Source organism: Oncorhynchus clarkii, chromosome 16 (genome assembly GCF_045791955.1).
Source record: "Oncorhynchus clarkii lewisi isolate Uvic-CL-2024 chromosome 16, UVic_Ocla_1.0, whole genome shotgun sequence".
Taxonomy (NCBI): domain Eukaryota; kingdom Metazoa; phylum Chordata; class Actinopteri; order Salmoniformes; family Salmonidae; genus Oncorhynchus; species Oncorhynchus clarkii.
Window position 1 is genome coordinate 43,230,780 of NC_092162.1, and position 20,000 is coordinate 43,250,779.

At 45.6% G+C, this 20,000-nt stretch overlaps 1 protein-coding gene across 1 annotated transcript in view; it reads right to left on the bottom strand.

The window, feature by feature from the left end:
• The window catches only part of LOC139367317 (plexin-A2-like), a 346,959-nt gene that overhangs the window by 154,896 nt on the left and 172,063 nt on the right, over nt 1–20,000 (bottom strand). Inside the window, exon 5 of the mRNA XM_071105532.1 lies at nt 1,066–1,166. Coding sequence (XP_070961633.1) covers nt 1,066–1,166 — 101 coding nt within the window. The remainder of the gene's footprint in view (nt 1–1,065; nt 1,167–20,000) is intronic.

Below are 20,000 nucleotides of genomic sequence, written 5' to 3' on the forward strand. Positions count from 1 at the left end.
CTTCTTCTTCTTCAGAGTGTGGGTTGTGTTTAGCCAGGGCTATTCATCAAATACAGCATAGAACGCAGAGAGAGAGAATCCATCTAACTACAACCCCTTCAGTTCATCTATTCACTTTCATCACTGACACCTGTATCTGGACATACAGTCAATCTATCAGGGTTGCTTGCTCTCTCTCACTTTCTCACTCTCACTTTGTCTCTCGTTCTTCCTCTCTCTCTCTCTCTCTCTTTCTCACTCTCACTTTGTCTCTCGTTCTTCCTCTCTCTCTTTCTCACACTCACTTTGTCTCTCGTTCTTCCTCTCTATCTCTCTCTCTCTCTCGCTCTCTCTCTCTCAAACACTTTCTCACTCTGTCTCTCGTTCTTCCTCTCTCTCTCTCTCTCTCTCTCTCAAACACCTTCTCACTCTGTCTCTCGTTCTTCCTCTCTCTATCTCTCTCTCTCTCAAACACCTTCTCACTCTGTCTCTCGTTCTTCCTCTCTCTCTCTCTCAAACACTTTCTCACTCTGTCTCTCGTTCTTCCTCTGTCTCTCACTCTCCCTTGGGTTGTAAAGGGATTTGTACTAAGAGCCAGCCACCAGCAGGTGTCACTGATGGCCTCTATGGTTCAGAGGGCAGCGCTGACTCTATCGGTTGGTGAAGCAGAGTTCAGTGACCTCAGTCACATCACAGCAGAGCGGGCCAACTGTCACTCAACACCAGACGACACAGGCCGACACCTGGCTCTGAACCGGCTCTACAGCTGAAAGACAGTAGTTACTCAAACGTGCCACATACACGTCCACGAATACAGTAAGCTAGTCTATGTAGCCTTTCATTCACTGTTCACAGGCTGTCATAAACCATCCCACCAATTGCTTTGTAACTGATGGCCGATGCACCTCTGACTCGAATGCGTGCTATAATTTGTGTCACTGGGAGAAGAGGTTACTGAGGGTAACAGTAGGTTTTATGGTCAGCCAATGAGCAGCCAGGTAGACGGACTAAACAGAAGAAAGGGAGACGAGGGTTGAGAGGTGAACGTGTGATGCTTGTGTTTGTGGTTGTGTGGTGAATACTCACATGTTGTGTAGGACACACCAGCCACAGTGGGGGTCACCGGAGCTCAGGCACTCTCCACACGTCCCGTACTGATCACATGACTCTATAGGCACCTGGGTCACCTGAAAGAAGCGCAGAGGGACACACAGCAGAGTTACCATACAGTTACTATCTTGAGTTACATCACGAGTCAGACGTGGAAACCCGCTGTGAATCAGACAATGAGGCCTGTACATCATCTACAGTGGAAACGGAAACACTCCTGTTTTGCATTCACTGCATACCGTTGACCCATAAAAACAAGGCCAATAGGCAAATAGGGATCAGGTTCTGAGCATGTCAGTGGAGGCTGCTGAGGGGAGGAAGGCTCATAATAACGTCTGGAACGGAGCGAATGGAATGGATTTAATGTTGTTGACACCGTTCCACTCACTCACCCTCCAGCCATTACCACGTGGCTGTCCTCCCCAATGAAGGCGTCACCAACCTCCTGTGTTATTTGACACGCGTGGTGCTGCTGCTCACACTCAACTTCCTCTCTTAGCCTGTGTCTCTGCCTCATATTTCTGAACAGCTGAAATAAAAAGCCTGTCGGCGATTTGAACAAACATATATTATGAAGGCTATACAACCTTCCCTGTCTGTTGTAACGGATATTGCAGCTGCACAAGCAGGAAACAGTCCCTACACACTGCATTGGAGCAAAAACAATCAGTTTTTTCCCCGTGTGATGTCGGCCTGTCTTCGTAGTTGCTGCCATATCGTAGCCGCTAGCCAGAGTTGCTGGGAAAATAACCGCACTACTGTGACTGCCTCTGCTTCCCGCTTAGCCAATGCTTGCAATCACGATGAGAAAAAAAAGAACATGAAATCACTGATTAGACACGCAAATATCTCCTACTTGAGTTTTGCATTGGGGCAAAAAAACGATCTGCATTTTAACCACACACAGGCCCTAGTAACTGCTATTTCGCTTCTCTACCTAGCTGTTCCACCTCTGGGCAGACGAACGTTCTAGGTAGCCAAGCGTGTATCTTAACCAGTAACCGAATCATCAAATCGAGTGTTAATTGTCACATGCGCCGAATACAACAGGTATTACAGTGAAACCATACAGTACAACCTCACAGTGAAATGCTTACTTACAAGCCCTTAACCAGTGTGACAAGGGGCGACCTCGTTGTGCATCGCCCAGGAGCCCGGAGCTCTACTATTCTTCACGTCATTTGTCAACTACTACGTTAAACTGCCTACTATTTGGGATAATAACATTCATAGTTATGCCGCCATATCGTAGCGAGGGTTTCTGGGAAAATAACTGGCCAATGTTTCAAATGGCGATGAGAAAAGAACATTCCATATCTATTTTGACTGCCTTTTCGCATCTTGCTTGTGTTTCATATGTTTGCCTAAATAGCTGCATGTAACTCAGCTGCTAAGAAGAACGTGAAATCTCTAGACTGCCTTTATGTTTGCAACAGACAGCGGTTTATCAAAACATGACTCACTCAACTGTAAACCATGAACACAAGGGGTCAAGGGGTCAAACTCAGCCGACCTCCCTCGCCAAACATGACCACTTGACTTAAATTGCTCTATTTCCATGCCTGGCCATGTCTTGGTGTGTTTGGTAATGGTATTCATTGGAGCCGCGGCCCAGGTAGGTCAATAGGGGAGTCAGGTAGCCTAGTGGTTAGAGAGTTGGGCCATTAACCGAAAGGTTGCTGGATTGAATCCCTGAGCTGACAAGGTCGGATTCCCCCGGTAGGCAGTCAATGTAAAGAAAAAATTGTTCTTAACTGACTTGTCTAGTTAAATAAAGGTTAAATACAAAATAGCTGTGATCGATGCTCTCTCCAATCTCTGTAAAGTGCCATGGGACTTCCACCATGGTATGGTTTCAGCACTAAATGTGGCACTTTAGCTAGACCTGCTTTACTAATGCATTCTAATTACTGGCTTTGGGAATCAAAACCCCCACTAGAACATCTAAGTGAAGGCATGTGGAAACCTCACTTTACTAGGCTACTGGCTCCATGTAGCCAGTTCAGTATTCACACACACACACACACACACACACTCTGCTGTAACGACAGCCCTGCTCCAGGTGGTGAAAAGCACACATCTGCGCCACGTAGTGTCATGTCCCTTCAGTGCGGTCCACAGGCTGAGGATAGCTAGCTCTTCTGCCACATGCCTCTCCCTCTACCTTTTCTGAGGCTACCACCACACGGCATCTTTCACTCTGCCTTTCAGTGCTCCGTCTGCCAGCTGGGAGGTCTGTATGTCTGTCTTTTCACCTCAGGCCCAAAGGACAGCTCCAGCTCCACTCACACCTGCAACACACCCACAGTCCACAAAGACCACATACTGTAGAGCATATCGCCACACAACAGGCGGACACACACAGAGAGAATGTTGAGACACGGGGTGAATGAAGAGAAGCTGTTAGCTTTACAGCCAGAGTAAATAAACAACATGAAAGTCACTACCAACATGGCTTTACAGCCAGAGTAAGTAAACAACATGAAAGTCACTACCAACATGAATTTACAGCCAGAGTAAGTAAACAACATGAAAGTCACTACCAACATGGCTTTACAGCCAGAGTAAGTAAACAACATGAAAGTCACTACCAACATGAATTTACAGCCAGAGTAAGTAAACAACATGAAAGTCACTACCAACATGACTTTACAGCCAGAGTAAGTAAACAACATGAAAGTCACTACCAACATGGCTTTACAGCCAGAGTAAGTAAACAACATGAAAGTCACTACCAACATGGCTTTACAGCCAGAGTAAGTAAACAACATGAAAGTCACTACCAACATGGCTTTACAGCCAGAGTAAGTAAACAACATGAAAGTCACTACCAACATGGATGCACGCATTATCCTTCCAACACTATCTTTCCAACTACAATATCTTCTATTTCCAAGAATCAAACATAGCAGATCAACGCTCTCTGACAGACAAGGCCAACCTCTCTTTATTCAGCCCTGTCTCATTCTGTCTCTCTGTTCAGATTGATGGCCGGTGTGAGACTGGGGGCCCACTGGGAGGGAGGGGCAGAGTAACACCCCATTTTGGTGCTTTTAAGAGGCTGTCTTCCCCAAACACAATCCTGGTATATGGCTTTATCACCCTGGGATGGTTTAGAGGCTGGGGCGGGGTTAGGAGGCAGGGGCTGGGACCCTATAGCTACCCACCTGTCCCCTAGCTCTGTAGTGAGGCCCCCAGCACACAAAGGGAGCCATTGACACGCAAGTCGGGGCGTCAAGGGTAGCCTAGTGGTTAGAGCGTTGGACTAGTAACCGGAAGGTTGCGAGTTCAAACCCCCGAGCTGACAAGGTACAAATCTGTCGTTCTGCCCCTGAACAGGCAGTTAACCCACTGTTCCCAGGCCGTCATTGAAAATAAGAATTTGTTCTTAACTGACTTGCCTGGCTAAATAAAGGTAAAAAAAAAAAAAAAAAAAAAAAAAAATAGCGGCTGTACTGTGTGAAGGGGTCTCCACACTCACTCCTGTTACATTAAACCCCCCCCCCCCCCCCCCCACACACACACACACGGGAGCTCACATGGGCAGGACGTGTGGATGTGGGGGGGGGGGTGCTCCAGGACAAACAGGTGGCAGGCTGTAATGAGTTTCACACAGCACAGGGGGCTGTACACATCAGTAACACCACCGCCCACACTGCACAGCACAGTCTGACCACTAACACACACACACACACACACACACACACACACACACACACACACACACACACACACACACACACACACACACACACACACACACACACACACACACACACACACACACAAACACCAGGAGAGAAGATGAGTGGAGGAGAATGGGGAGAAAGAAGAGGAGAAGGAGGGAGTACATACAGAGACACAAATACATACATGGTTATTGTTCTAGTAAGTCATTCTCTGGTATCACGGTACACTCACAGCTCCAACCGTATCATGTGTGTCGGTGTCATCTATCAAAATAGTTTTCTCCCCACAAAACTCTATACTTTCGCTGACTGAAGCAGATCCATTTCTAGGCCATAAAAAGTTCAAATGTGGATACAGCTGTCCGGCCAGGGGGAGGGAGGCCCTAATAACGGAATAGCATCACCAGCCAAGGCGATGTCAGAGACGATACTAAAAGATACAAAGAGAGAAACAAAGGCTGACACACAAAACAGGCATAAATAGAGATATTTAGACAGAGAGACAGAGAGAGAACATTGATTTGTTGTCCAGTGTGGGTCTGTACAGTGAAGGTGAGAATGACAGGGGGTGCAGGGGTGGAGAGATGAGGAGGGAGGGGTGGAGAGGGGGCTCAGAGCAGAGCAGCTGTTAGCCAGCTCAGCACACGCTGCAGTCACTCAACACAGCAGGACAGACAGCACAATGAGGCCTGTCCTCCCATCCAGAAGAGAGGACAGCCGAGGGACTGTGTGTGTGTGTGAGTGAGAGTGTTTGTCTGTGTGTGTATGCTCACTCCACCCAGTGGACATGTTTTGAAGGATGACAAAGACAAAGAACGATAATGTACTGTACGGTATTTGATCTAAAATCCCTTCAATGTTGTTTTTCTCCTGTTTCCCCCCACAACAACTCTGTAAGATGAAGCCGGTGGCACATTACAATAAGCCACGACGGGTAGCGTTATATGATAAATGAATTGCATCATTCTTCTAAGTGAATAGTAATGTAGTCTAAGCTCCATAAGAGGAACCCGGCAAGTGGGCAGGTAATTAGAGAGGAGGGGCAGGTTACAGCCCAGACACACACAGGCAGCAATGCAAAACTGTCATTCACACTTACATGACTATGAATGTATTTTGTATGGGTTGTGAATGTTTAATGAGCTCTTTACGCAGGGAACCCTTCAAAATAAAGCATTATCTTATTTCCTTCACACCTTTAAACGTGAAGGTTTTTACATCCATGCTGTTGGGGACACCTTCATTTTGTTTCCAATGTTTGCTGGCTACAGGATGTAAGTAAATTGATGTTTTTTTTTTGTTTTCATTTTTAAATGTTTATGTACAGTATCAGTCAAACACTTGGAAACACCTACTCATTTGAAGAGTTTTTCTTTATTTTTACTATTTCTACATTGTAGAAAACTATGAAATAACACATATGTAGTAACCAAAAAAAGTGTTAAACACTTTAGCCACCATTTGCCTTGATGACAGCTTTGCATGCTCTTGGCATTCTCTCAACCAGCTTCACTTGGAATGCTTTTCCAACAGTGTTGAAGGAGTTCCCACAACAGCTAATCAAATGGCTACCCAGACTATTTGCATTTTCTTAACGTAATGATAGGCTGTCATTTCTCTTTGCTTATTTGAGTTGTTCTTGCCATAATATGGATGCATTAAGAACGAAAGAAATTCGACAAATTAACAAGGCACACCTGTTAATTGAAATTAATTCCAGGTGACTACCTCATGAAGCTGGTTGAGAGAATGCCAAGAGTGTTTAAGGCAAAGGGGTGGCTACTTTTTTGGTTACCACATGATTCCATATTTGTTATTTCATAGTTTTAATGTCTTCACTATTATTCTACAATGTAGAAAATAGTAAAAATAAAGAAAACCCTGGAATGAGTAGGTGTGTCTAAACATTTGACTGGTACTGTATACTCATATTATAATTTTTTCTTTAAAACAACAATACAATACAGACAATATAAATAGCCACTCCCACTGTGGGTTCTCTGGTCAGAGGGTGCGCTCCCACAGTGGGTGCTCTGGTCAGAGAGTGCGCTCGCCCCCACCTGCCCGAGTTTCACAGCATGAAACTACCCATAACTACCAGGACCAGCACACACACCCCTCACAGCATGACACTACCCATAACTACCAGGACCAGCACACACACCCCTCACAGCATGAAACTACCCATAACTACCAGGACCAGCACACCACACCCCTCACAGCATGAAACTACCCATAACTACCAGGACCAGCACACACACCCCTCACAGCATGAACCTACCCATAACTACCAGGACTAACACACACACCCCTCACAGCATGAAACTACCCATAACTACCAGGACCAGCACACACACCCCTCACAGCATGAAACTACCCATAACTACCAGGACCAGCACACACACCCCTCACAGCATGAAACTACCCATAACTACCAGGACCAACACACACACACACCCCTCACAGCATGAAACTACCCATAACTACCAGGACCAGCACACACACCCCTCACAGCATGAACCTACCCATAACTACCAGGACCAGCACACACACCCCTCACAGCATGAAACTACCCATAACTACCAGGACCAGCACACACACCCCTCACAGCATGAAACTACCCATAACTACCAGGACCAGCACACACACCGCTCACAGCATGAAGGCAAACCACAAAACATAAATAATGAAAAGCAAAACATTCAATAGTCCCATCCCCACCCTCACCCCTGATTGGAGGATCTCAACAATCCAAGCTCCACCCTCACCCCTGATTGGAGGACCTCAAACACATGTATTTATTTCAACACTCATCTTTTCCACCCTTCAGACAGCCACAGATCAACACATCTTTCCCAGTAAGTCATCATTCTATCATTTCCTCTCACAATACATCCCTCATTCTCTCCCATGGTGTCTCACTGGGAACTTGAACCTCCCCATCTGCAACAAATCTGACCAAATGTTCCAAAAAATAAACATTTTACCCAAGAGCACAATTATATTTCCTACTGACTGACTGTGGTCCTTCAAATCCCCCAACAATACAGTTCACGGAGTTGGTGAGTGCTGCATTGGGCTGGTTGGTTGGTAGAGAGAGAAATAGAAAGAGAGAGAGAGAATAAGAGAGAGCAAGAAATGGCAGGGGAGAGTGAGGGGGAAAGAAATGGCAGGGGAGAGTGAGGGGGAAAGAAATGGCAGGGGAGAGTGAGGGGGAAAGAAATAGCAGGGTGGAGTGAGGGAGAAAGAAATGGCAGGGGAGAGTGAGGGGGAAAGAAATAGCAGGGGAGAGTGAGGGGGAAAGAAATGGCAGGGGAGAGTGAGGGGGAAAGAAATGGCAGGGGAGAGTGAGGGAGAAAGAAATAGCAGGGGAGAGTGAGGGGGAAAGAAATAGCAGGGGAGAGTGAGGGGGAAAGAAATGGCAGGGGAGAGTGAGGGGGAAAGAAATAGCAGGGGGGAGTGAGGGAGAAAGAAATGTCAGGGGAGAGTGAGGGGGAAAGAAATAGCAGGGGAGAGTGAGGGGGAAAGAAATGTCAGGGGAGAGTGAGGGGGAAAGAAATGGCAGGGGAGAGTGAGGGAGAAAGAAATAGCAGGGGAGAGTGAGGGGGAAAGAAATAGCAGGGGAGAGTGAGGGGGAAAGAAATGGCAGGGGAGAGTGAGGGGGAAAGAAATGGCAAGGGAGAGTGAGGGGGAAAGAAATAGCAGGGGGGAGTGAGGGGGAAAGAAATGGCAGGGGAGAGTGAGGGGGAAAGAAATAGCAGGGGAGAGTGAGGGGGAAAGAAATGACAGGGGAGAGTGAGGGGGAAAGAAATAGCAGGGGAGAGTGAGGGGGGAAAGAAATGGCAGGGGAGAGTGAGGGAGAAATAAATAGCAGGGGAGAGTGAGGGGGAAAGAAATGGCAGGGGAGAGTGAGGGGGGAAGAAATGGCAGGGGAGAGTGAGGGGGAAAGAAATGGCAGGGGAGAGTGAGGGGGAAAGAAATGGCAGGGGAGAGTGAGGGGGAAAGAAATGGCAGGGGAGAGTGAGGGGGAAAGAAATGGCAGGGGAGAGTGAGGGAGAAATAAATAGCAGGGGAGAGTGAGGGGGAAAGAAATGGCAGGGGAGAGTGAGGGGGAAAGAAATAGCAGGGGAGAGTGAGGGGGAAAGAAATGGCAGGGGAGAGTGAGGGGGAAAGAAATGGCAGGGGAGAGTGAGGGAGAAAGAAATAGCAGGGGAGAGTGAGGGGGAAAGAAATAGCAGGGGAGAGTGAGGGGGAAAGAAATGGCAGGGGAGAGTGAGGGGGAAAGAAATAGCAGGGGGGAGTGAGGGAGAAAGAAATGGCAGGGGAGAGTGAGGGGGAAAGAAATGGCAGGGGAGAGTGAGGGGGAAAGAAATAGCAGGGGAGAGTGAGGGGGAAAGAAATGGCAGGGGAGAGTGAGGGAGAAATAAATAGCAGGGGAGAGTGAGGGGGAAAGAAATGGCAGGGGAGAGTGAGGGGGAAAGAAATGGCAGGGGAGAGTGAGGGGGAAAGAAATGGCAGGGGAGAGTGAGGGGGAAAGAAATGGCAGGGGAGAGTGAGGGGGAAAGAAATGGCAGGGGAGAGTGAGGGAGAAATAAATAGCAGGGGAGAGTGAGGGGGAAAGAAATGGCAGGGGAGAGTGAGGGGGAAAGAAATGGCAGGGGAGAGTGAGGGGGTAAGAAATGGCAGGGGGGAGTGAGGGGGAAAGAAATGGCAGGGGGGAGTGAGGGAGAAATAAATAGCAGGGGGGAGTGAGGGAGAAATAAATAGCAGGGGAGAGTGAGGGAGAAAGTAAAAGAGAAGTGGCTGAGCAGACAGAGCTGTCAGAACAGAACGAAGGAGAGAGAGAATGCAAGAGAGATGGAGATATGAAAAGAGAGCACATAGGGACAGATCATCAGCACCGTCAGAGAAAGACTGATATGTCGGCTCAGAGTAACCGCGCGCACGCACACACACCAGGGTTTCCGTTAGCCGGTAATAGCTGGCTTTCGGCCGATAAATTAATCAAATTGCCGCTGGCCAATTGTCCAGAAGAAGAAAAAAATCCCACAGAGAAATAATGGCTTTTACTTATGGAAATACCTGTCGATTTAAATACATTTAACTGGTCATGCTAATCGGTCTATAGGTTAATTAAATTGCTGCGTGTGTACAGTATATCTGTTAAGCATCTTATTTATCACACACGTACAGCATACAGATAGAGAGCCTTAGCGGAGAATCTGTCAGCATACAGCAGCTACAGAATATCAAACATCAAATGCAAAGGCAACGGAAGGCAGGCTTCTTTAGCGCGTTTACACACCACTTCGCAATGAGCTGGAGGCCGTATGCATTTTGAAAACACATACTTCATTGTTTTGAAACCTGAAACCTACATATTGTAATGAAACAGGCAGGGAGCAGGTCTCGGACCCTCGACCTCCTAGGCCGAAGTCTAGCGCGCCGCAAATGCACGCTCATGCGGCAGATGCGATTTCCGCGTTTATAAACCCAGGGTCGTTACCAGATTATGAGGCATGTTTTACCTTGCTTCAAAGTAGCCTAGCCGAAATCGGACCATATCTGTGCAGGCAATTATTTTATATAAACTTTCTTTCATTGTACAGTAGCCAAAAACACAATCTTAGTCATGTTAGCAACCCATGCTAGTTGTTTCATATTAGATCTCCCCTACTTGTTCAATTTCAATCTGATTTTTTCTTCTCTGTCACATGAAACCCGTTTTCCCGCTAATTGCATTATGGAACAAACATTTGCGTGTGGCCTACTGCCTTGTCCGCATTGCTGCGGTTATAATGTGAAGAAATAATACGTAGTTGATCAACGTTTTAACCTAACCGTTCTGATCTGTTGCATCAGACTCATTGCTTTTTAACGTTTTTTATGTAGCCTAGGCCTACTGTTTGTATAGATTTGGGATCTATCGTCCCACAACTGTCTGATAGTCTGTTTGGAATAGGCCATTTCTTTCTCGACGAGCTGACCAATAAAATAGGTCAACTTTTCTGCAATGGGGGATAGTAGATTGACATAGGTGGCCTAGTGGTTGGAGCATTGGACTAGTAACCGAAAGGTTGCAAAATCGAATCCCGAGCTGACAAGGTAAAAATCTGTCATCCTGCCCCTGTTAACCCACTATTCCTAGGACGCCATTGAAAATAAGAATGTGTTCTTAACTGACTTGCCTAGTTAAATAAAGGTTTAAATGAAATAAATAGCTAGTGATTTTGTTGCTCGTTACTCATCTTGTTGGCTGAGGAAAAGTTAATGTAAAAAGTTATTCTTAAATGTCCAAAGTGCTCATCAGAATTTGGTAAGTGGACGCACTAATCGAGTTATACACCCAATGCATATCAGTCTGGTAAATTTCTCAAATGTCCAATATCTTAAATAGCTGCTGGTCAAGTGTTCTGCGCCACATTTTCGTAACAGAAACACACACACACACACACACACACACACACACACACACACACACACACACACACACACACACACACACACACACACACACACACACACACACACACACACACACACACACACACACACACACACACACACACACACACACACACACACACACGAAAGAGGTTGCTGCTCTTTGGACCAGCACACAGCAGAGAATTACAATATATGAGCATTAGAAAGCAGGAGGATTCCTCTAAGCTGGTTCTGTACATGCGTGATAAACGGTCATTCTGAACAGTCATTTCATTCTAACCCTCTATTGGCCATGCTGTCCTGAGACCCAGCCATGCACACTGCACCTCTATGATGGATGGAGGGAGAGGAGAAAGGGAAAAAGGAGATACAAGGATAGAAAATGTGTGTGAGTGAAGCCAGATGTGTTCCAGTATTGAGAAACCCACCGTTGCTGTCGCCAGGAATGCAGAGAGGAAGCAATTCCAACAGCCGTTACCAAGGCAACAGGCCTGCCCCCCCCCCCCCCCCCCCCCTCTCCACAGAGTGGTAAACAGCTGGCACCTCTGGGACAGCCTGCCACCTACACCCTTACACCCCTCAACCCCCATCCATGTTTTATACGAGCTGCCAGCCCACCACGTCACTGGAATGAGACACATCGATCATCCACCATCCACACACTTCGCTTTCAGAAAGAGAGAGCGGGAGGGGGAGAGAGAGGAGGAGAGAAAGGAAATGAGGGAGGGAGAAAAGAACAATTCTAAAAGGGGAAACATTCTACTATTGACCAGTCCATGGCTGGTGACCCTGTATATCCCAACTCCCCATCCACCAGCCTTAACCCTGCCTGTTCCCCGTCACCCCCTCTGTAATCTGGTCTGCTAAACCCACGGAGACACTCCATAAGGCCAGGGGCCACTTCTACTACATCCCGCTGCCCACACACACTCCCACAAATCCACTCTCCCCTTCTGACATTCACCACACTGACCCCTCTCTTACCTCTGAGGCTACCACAGGGACCATATACAATATACAGCCTCTCTCTCTCTCTCTCTCTCTCTCTCAGAAGTAAAGAGAGGGAGTATGCTGGAGACAATCCGATAGGGTCTTAGTTGACGTGCCCTTTGGCAAATTGGTCAAAGATAGAACACATACATGTACTATACATGTCTACATAGTACACATACATGTACTATATATGTCTACATACTGCATGTCAGAGGTACTATATATATCTACATACTGCATGTCAGAGGTACTATATATATCTACATACTGCATGTCAGAGGTACTATATATGTCTATATACTGCATGTCAGAGGTACTATATATGTATACATACTGCATGTCAGAGGTACTATATATGTCTACATACTACATGTCAGAGGTACTATATATGTCTACATGCTGCATGTCAGAGGTACTATATATGTCTACATACTGCATGTCAGAGGTACTATATATGTATACATACTACATGTCAGAGGTACTATATATATCTACATACTGCATGTCAGAGGTACTATATATGTCTATATACTGCATGTCAGAGGTACTATATATGTATACATACTGCATGTATACTATATATGTCTACATACTACATGTCAGAGGTACTATATATGTCTACATACTGCATGTCAGAGGTACTATATATGTATACATGCTGCATGTCAGAGGTACTATATATGTCTACATACTGCATGTCAGAGGTACTATATATGTATACATACTGCATGTCAGAGGTACTATACATGTCTACATCCTTTATGCATTACATGCCAGAGAGTAGGATGTATTTTCTGTGTACTGTAAGTTTTTTTGTAGACTCTTGAATATCAGATTAGGGACAGCTGTAGCTCTGTTGGAAGTGAAGAGTTCTGAGGAGAGGTGAGGAGACATTACCGTACATGAGGTGTGATGACAGAGCGGCTCCATACTGCATGTCAGAGGTACTATATATGTATACATACTGCATGTCAGAGGTACTATATATGTCTATATACTGCATGTGTACTATATATGTATACATACTGCATGTCAGAGGTACATGTCAGAGGTACTATATATGTCTACATACTGCATGTCAGAGGTACTATATATGTATACATGCTGCATGTCAGAGGTACTATATATGTCTACATACTGCATGTCAGAGGTACTATATATGTATACATACTGCATGTCAGAGGTACTATATATATCTACATACTGCATGTCAGAGGTACTATATATGTCTATATACTGCATGTCAGAGGTACTATATATGTATACATACTGCATGTCAGAGGTACTATATATGTCTACATACTACATGTCAGAGGTACTATATATGTCTACATACTGCATGTCAGAGGTACTATATATGTATACATGCTGCATGTCAGAGGTACTATATATGTCTACATACTGCATGTCAGAGGTACTATATATGTCTACATACTGCATGTCAGAGGTACTATATATATCTACATACTGCATGTCAGAGGTACTATATATATCTACATACTGCATGTCAGAGGTACTATATATGTCTATATACTGCATGTCAGAGGTACTATATATGTATACATACTGCATGTCAGAGGTACTATATATGTCTACATACTACATGTCAGAGGTACTATATATGTCTACATGCTGCATGTCAGAGGTACTATATATGTCTACATACTGCATGTCAGAGGTACTATATATGTATACATACTACATGTCAGAGGTACTATATATATCTACATACTGCATGTCAGAGGTACTATATATGTCTATATACTGCATGTCAGAGGTACTATATATGTATACATACTGCATGTCAGAGGTACTATATATGTCTACATACTACATGTCAGAGGTACTATATATGTCTACATACTGCATGTCAGAGGTACTATATATGTATACATACTGCATGTCAGAGGTACTATACATGTCTACATCCTTTATGCATTACATGCCAGAGAGTAGGATGTATTTTCTGTGTACTGTAAGTTTTTTTGTAGACTCTTGAATATCAGATTAGGGACAGCTGTAGCTCTGTTGGAAGTGAAGAGTTCTGAGGAGAGGTGAGGAGACATTACCGTAGATTTTCCCCTCCTCTGCTCTCCTCCTCTCCTCTCTCCATGAGGTGTGATGACAGAGCGGCTCCAGTCCTCCACAGAGATGTTAGTTGTGCTGGTTTAATGGAGTTGGGCTGAGCCCGTTGATTTGGTTCAATTGAACCATCTAGAGCAGGGGTGTGGATCTCATTTTGCCCTGGGGGCTGCATTCGGTCTTCATCGAGGACCAGAGGGCCACACTGAAAATTGCTAACATTTCCTTGCTGTCAAATTGTTTAAAAAATGGTCCTCTATCGATCATTTCTTACATTTGCTACTCTCTCTGACTGTCTAGTGATTATTATCGGGAAGTGTATGAATGTCAGTCCATTGACTGTGTAACAGTATAACTTTAGACCGCCCCCTCACCCATACCTGGGCGCGAACCAGGGACCCTCTGCACACATCAACAACAGTCACCCACGAAGCATCGCTACCCATCGCTCCACAAAAGCCGCGGCCTTTGCAGAGCAAGGGGAACCACTACTTCAAGGTCTCAGAGCAAGTGACGTCACCGATTGAAACGCTACTCCCAATTAGGGGGAGTGATGAGCTCTACAGCAGAGTCTCACAACTCAATCGCTGGTTGAAAACTGTTTTCTGCCCCTCCCAAAAGATAGAATTTGTAGATAATTGGCCCTCTTTCTGGGACTCACCCACAAACAAGACCAAGCCTGACCTGCTGAGGAGTGACGGACTCCATCCTAGCTGGAGGGGTGCTCTCATTTTATCTACCAACATAGACAGGGCTCTAACTCCTCTAGCTCCACAATGAAATAGGGTGCAGGCCAGGCAGCAGGCTGTTAGCCAGCCTGCCAGCATAGTGGAGTCTGCCACTAGCACAGTCAGTGTAGTCAGCTCAGCTATCACCATTGAGACCGTGTCTGTGCCTCGACCTAGGTTGGGCAAAACTAAACATGGCGGTGTTCGCCTTAGCAATCTCACTAGGATAAAGACCACCTCCATTCCTGTCATTATTGAAAGAGATCAGGATACCTCACATCTCAAAATAGGGCTACTTAATGTTAGATCCCTTACTTCAAAGGCAATTATAGTCAATGAACTAATCACTGATCATAATCTTGATGTGATTGGCCTGACTGAAACATGGCTTAAGCCTGATGAATTTACTGTGTTAAATGAGGCCTCACCTCCTGGCTACACTAGTGACCATATCCCCCGTGCATCCCGCAAAGGCGGAGGTGTTGCTAACATTTACGATAGCAAATTTCAATTTACCAAAAAAAAAATGACGTTTTCGTCTTTTGAGCTTCTAGTCATGAAATCTATGCAGCCTACTCAATCACTTTTTATAGCTACTGTTTACAGGCCTCCTGGGCCATATACAGCGTTCCTCACTGAGTTCCCTGAATTCCTATCGGACCTTGTAGTCATAGCGGATAATATTCTAATCTTTGGCGACTTTAATATTCACATGGAAAAGTCCACAGACCCACTCCAAAAGGCTTTCGGAGCCATCATCGACTCAGTGGGTTTTGTCCAACATGTCTCTGGACCCACTCACTGTCACAGTCATACGCTGGACCTAGTTTTGTCCCATGGAATAAATGTTGTGGATCTTAATGTTTTTCCTCATAATCCTGGACTATCGGACCACCATTTTATTACGTTTGCAATTGCAACAAATAATCTGCTCAGACCCCAACCAAGGATCATCAAAAGTCGTACTATAAATTCACAGACAGCACAAAGATTCCTTGATGTCCTTCCAGATTCCCTCTGTCTACCCAAGGACGCCAGAGGACAAAAATCAGTTAACCACCTAACTGAGGAACTCAATTTAACCTTGCGCAATACCCTAGATGCAGTTGCACCCCTAAAAACAAAAAACATTTCTCATAAGAAACTAGCTCCCTGGTACACAGAAAATACCCGAGCTCTGAAGCAAGCTTCCAGAAAATTGGAACGGAAATGGCGCCACACCAAACTGGAAGTGTTCCGACTAGCTTGGAAAGAGAGTACCGTGCAGTGTCGAAGAGCCCTCACTGCTGCTCGATCATCCTATTTTTCTAACTTAATTGAGGAAAATAAGAACAATCCGAAATTCCTTTTTGATACTGTCGCAAAGCTAACTAAAAAGCAGCATTCCCCAAGAGAGGATGACTTTCACTTTAGCAGTGATAAATTCATGAACTTCGTTGAGGAAAAGATTATGATTATTAGAAAGCAAATTTCGGACTCCTCCTTAAATCTGCGTATTCCTTCAAAGCTCAGTTGTCCTGAATCTGCACAACTCTGCCAGGACCTATGATCAAGAGAGACGCTCAAGTGTTTTAGTACTATATCTCTTGACACAATGATGAAAATAATCATGGCCTCTAAACCTTCAAGCTGCATACTGGACCCTATTCCAACTAAACTACTGAAAGAGCTGCTTCCTGTGCTTGGCCCTCCTATGTTGAACATAATAAACGGCTCTCTATCCACCGGATGTGTACCAAACTCACTAAAAGTGGCAGTAATAAAGCCTCTCTTGAAAAAGCCAAACCTTGACCCAGAAAATATAAAAAACTATCGGCCTATATCGAATCTTCCATTCCTCTCAAAAATTTTAGAAAAGGCTGTTGCGCAACAACTCACTGCCTTCCTGAAGACAAACAATGTATACGAAATGCTTCAGTCTGGTTTTAGACCCCATCATAGCACTGAGACGGCACTTGTGAAGGTGGTAAATTACATTTTAATGGCATCGGACCGAGGCTCTGCATCTGTCCTCGTGCTCCTAGACCTTAGTGCTGCTTTTGATACCATCGATCACCACATTCTTTTGGAGAGATTGGAAACCCAAATTGGTCTACATGGACAAGTTCTGGCCTGGTTTAGATCTTATCTGTCGGAAAGATATCAGTTTGTCTCTGTGAATGGTTTGTCCTCTGACAAATCAACTGTAAATTTCGGTGTTCCTCAAGGTTCCGTTTTAGGACCACTATTGTTTTCACTATATATTTTACCTCTTGGGGATGTTATTCGAAAACATAATGTTAACTTTCACTGCTATGCGGATGACACACAGCTGTACATTTCAATGAAACATGGTGAAGCCCCAAAATTGCCCTTGCTAGAAGAATGTGTTTCAGACATAAGGAAGTGGATGGCTGCAAACTTTCTACTTTTAAACTCGGACAAAACAGAGATGCTTGTTCTAGGTCCCAAGAAACAAAGAGATCTTCTGTTGAATCTGACAATTCATCTTAATGGTTGTACAGTCGTCTCAAATAAAACTGTGAAGGACCTCGGCGTTACTCTGGACCCTGATCTCTCTTTTGAAGAACATATCAAGACCATTTCAAGGACAGCTTTTTTCCATCTACGTAACATTGCAAAAATCAGAAACTTTCTGTCCAAAAATGATGCAGAAAAATTTATCCATGCTTTTGTCACTTCTAGGTTAGACTACTGCAATGCTCTACTTTCCGGCTACCCGGATAAAGCACTAAGTAAACTTCAGTTAGTGCTAAATACGGCTGCTAGAATCCTGACTAGAACCAAAAAAATTGATCATATTACTCCAGTGCTAGCCTCTCTACACTGGCTTCCTGTCAAAGCAAGGGCTGATTTCAAGGTTTTAATGCTAACCTACAAAGCATTACATGGGCTTGCTCCTACCTATCTCTCTGATTTGGTCCTGCCGTACATACCTACACGTACGCTACGGTCACAAGACGCAGGTCTCCTAATTGTCCCTAGAATTTCTAAGCAAACAGCTGGAGGCAGGGCTTTCTCCTATAGAGCTCCATTTTTATGGAACGGTCTGCCTACCCATGTCAGAGACGCAAACTCGGTCTCAACCTTTAAGTCTCTACTGAAGACTCATCTCTTCAGTGGGTCATATGATTGAGTGTAGTCTGGCCCAGGAGTGGGAGGGTGAACGGAAAGGCTCTGGAGCAACGAACCGCCCTTGCTGTCTCTGCCTGGCCGGTTCCCCTCTTTCCACTGGGATTCTCTGCCTCTAACCCTATTACAGGGGCTGAGTCACTGGCTTACTGGGGCTCTCTCATGCCGTCCCTGGAGGGGGTGCGTCACCTGAGTGGGTTGAGTCACTGATGTGGTCATCCTGTCTGGGTTGGCGCCCCCCCCCCCCCCCCCCCCCCCCCCCTTGGGTTGTGCCGTGGCGGAGGTCTTTGTGGGCTATACTCAGCCTTGTCTCAGGATGGTAAGTTGGTGGTTGAAGATATCCCTCTAGTGGTGTGGGGGCTGTGCTTTGGCAAAGTGGGTGGGGTTATATCCTTCCTGTTTGGCCCTGTCCGGGGGTGTCCTCGGATGGGGCCACAGTGTCTCCTGACCCCTCCTGTCTCAGCCTCCAGTATTTATGCTGCAGTAGTTTATGTGTCGGGGGGCTAGGGTCAGTTTGTTATATCTGGAGTACTTCTCCTGTCCTATTCGGTGTCCTGTGTGAATCTAAGTGTGCGTTCTCTAATTCTCTCTTTCTCTCTTTCTCTCTCTCGGAGGACCTGAGCCCTAGGACCATGCCCCAGGAATACCTGACATGATGACTCCTTGCTGTCCCCAGTCCACCTGACTGTGCTGCTGCTCCAGTTTCAACTGTTCTGCCTTATTATTATTCGACCATGCTGGTCATTTATGAACATTTGAACATCTTGACCATGTTCTGTTATAATCTCCACCCGGCACAGCCAGAAGAGGACTGGCCACCCCACATAGCCTGGTTCCTCTCTAGGTTTCTTCCTAGGCTTTGGCCTTTCTAGGGAGTTTTTCCTAGCCACCGTGCTTCTTCACCTGCATTGCTTGCTGTTTGGGGTTTTAGGCTGGGTTTCTGTACAGCACTTTGAGATATCAGCTGATGTACGAAGGGCTATATAAATACATTTGATTTGATTTGATTTGATTTAGCGCGCACCACCGCTAACTAGCTAGCCGTTTCACATCCGTTACACTTGCACAGTGATTATTAGCAAGCTGGACAGTCCAGAAACTGTATGAATGAATGTCCATCATATCTACACGGTTTTGATTTGGTTTTAGTCATTTTGAAGTATATTGAGTTCATATACGTTTATTTCCTTTACTCAAACCAGTCGCAGGCCGGATTGGTCCCCCTCGCGTGCCTACTTGCCTACTTGAGAATTTATTTGTATTGCTTTTAATCTTTTTAATGAATTTATCTTATTAACACTTTGTTCTAGATAGCTACCTATGTATGTTTGACACCCCTGATTTAGACACTACAGAGCCACAAGGCCTAGTCAAGATGACTATAAAAAGACCTGTGGGTTTACAGAAGTACGAGCGTCAATACACACGTATTGAGTACATGTCCACGTGTGTATTGACATGTCCATGAGTACATGTCAATACACACGTGCACGGATATAAACACAAACACACAGGGGCGCACGGGCACCCACACACACGCACGCACGCACACACACGCACGCACACACTAACTAACAAGAATACGCTCTGACAGAGCAGCTCTGCCAGTTCAGAGGAAAATAAAACAAGAAAAATAGAGGACGAGAGGAGGAGAGGAGATTGTGCCCCCTGGCACACATGGGTCCTGTGACATCATAGCAGTGTGAAAGTAGGCCACAGCGGGCACGGCGCAACCATTGCTGCCCGGCCAAGCAGAGCCAATGAGCTCCAACTACCCACTATCCCTCCTGAGGAGTCAGTCAGCATGCCACTCTACCACCCCTCTTACCCCAGACCAGGC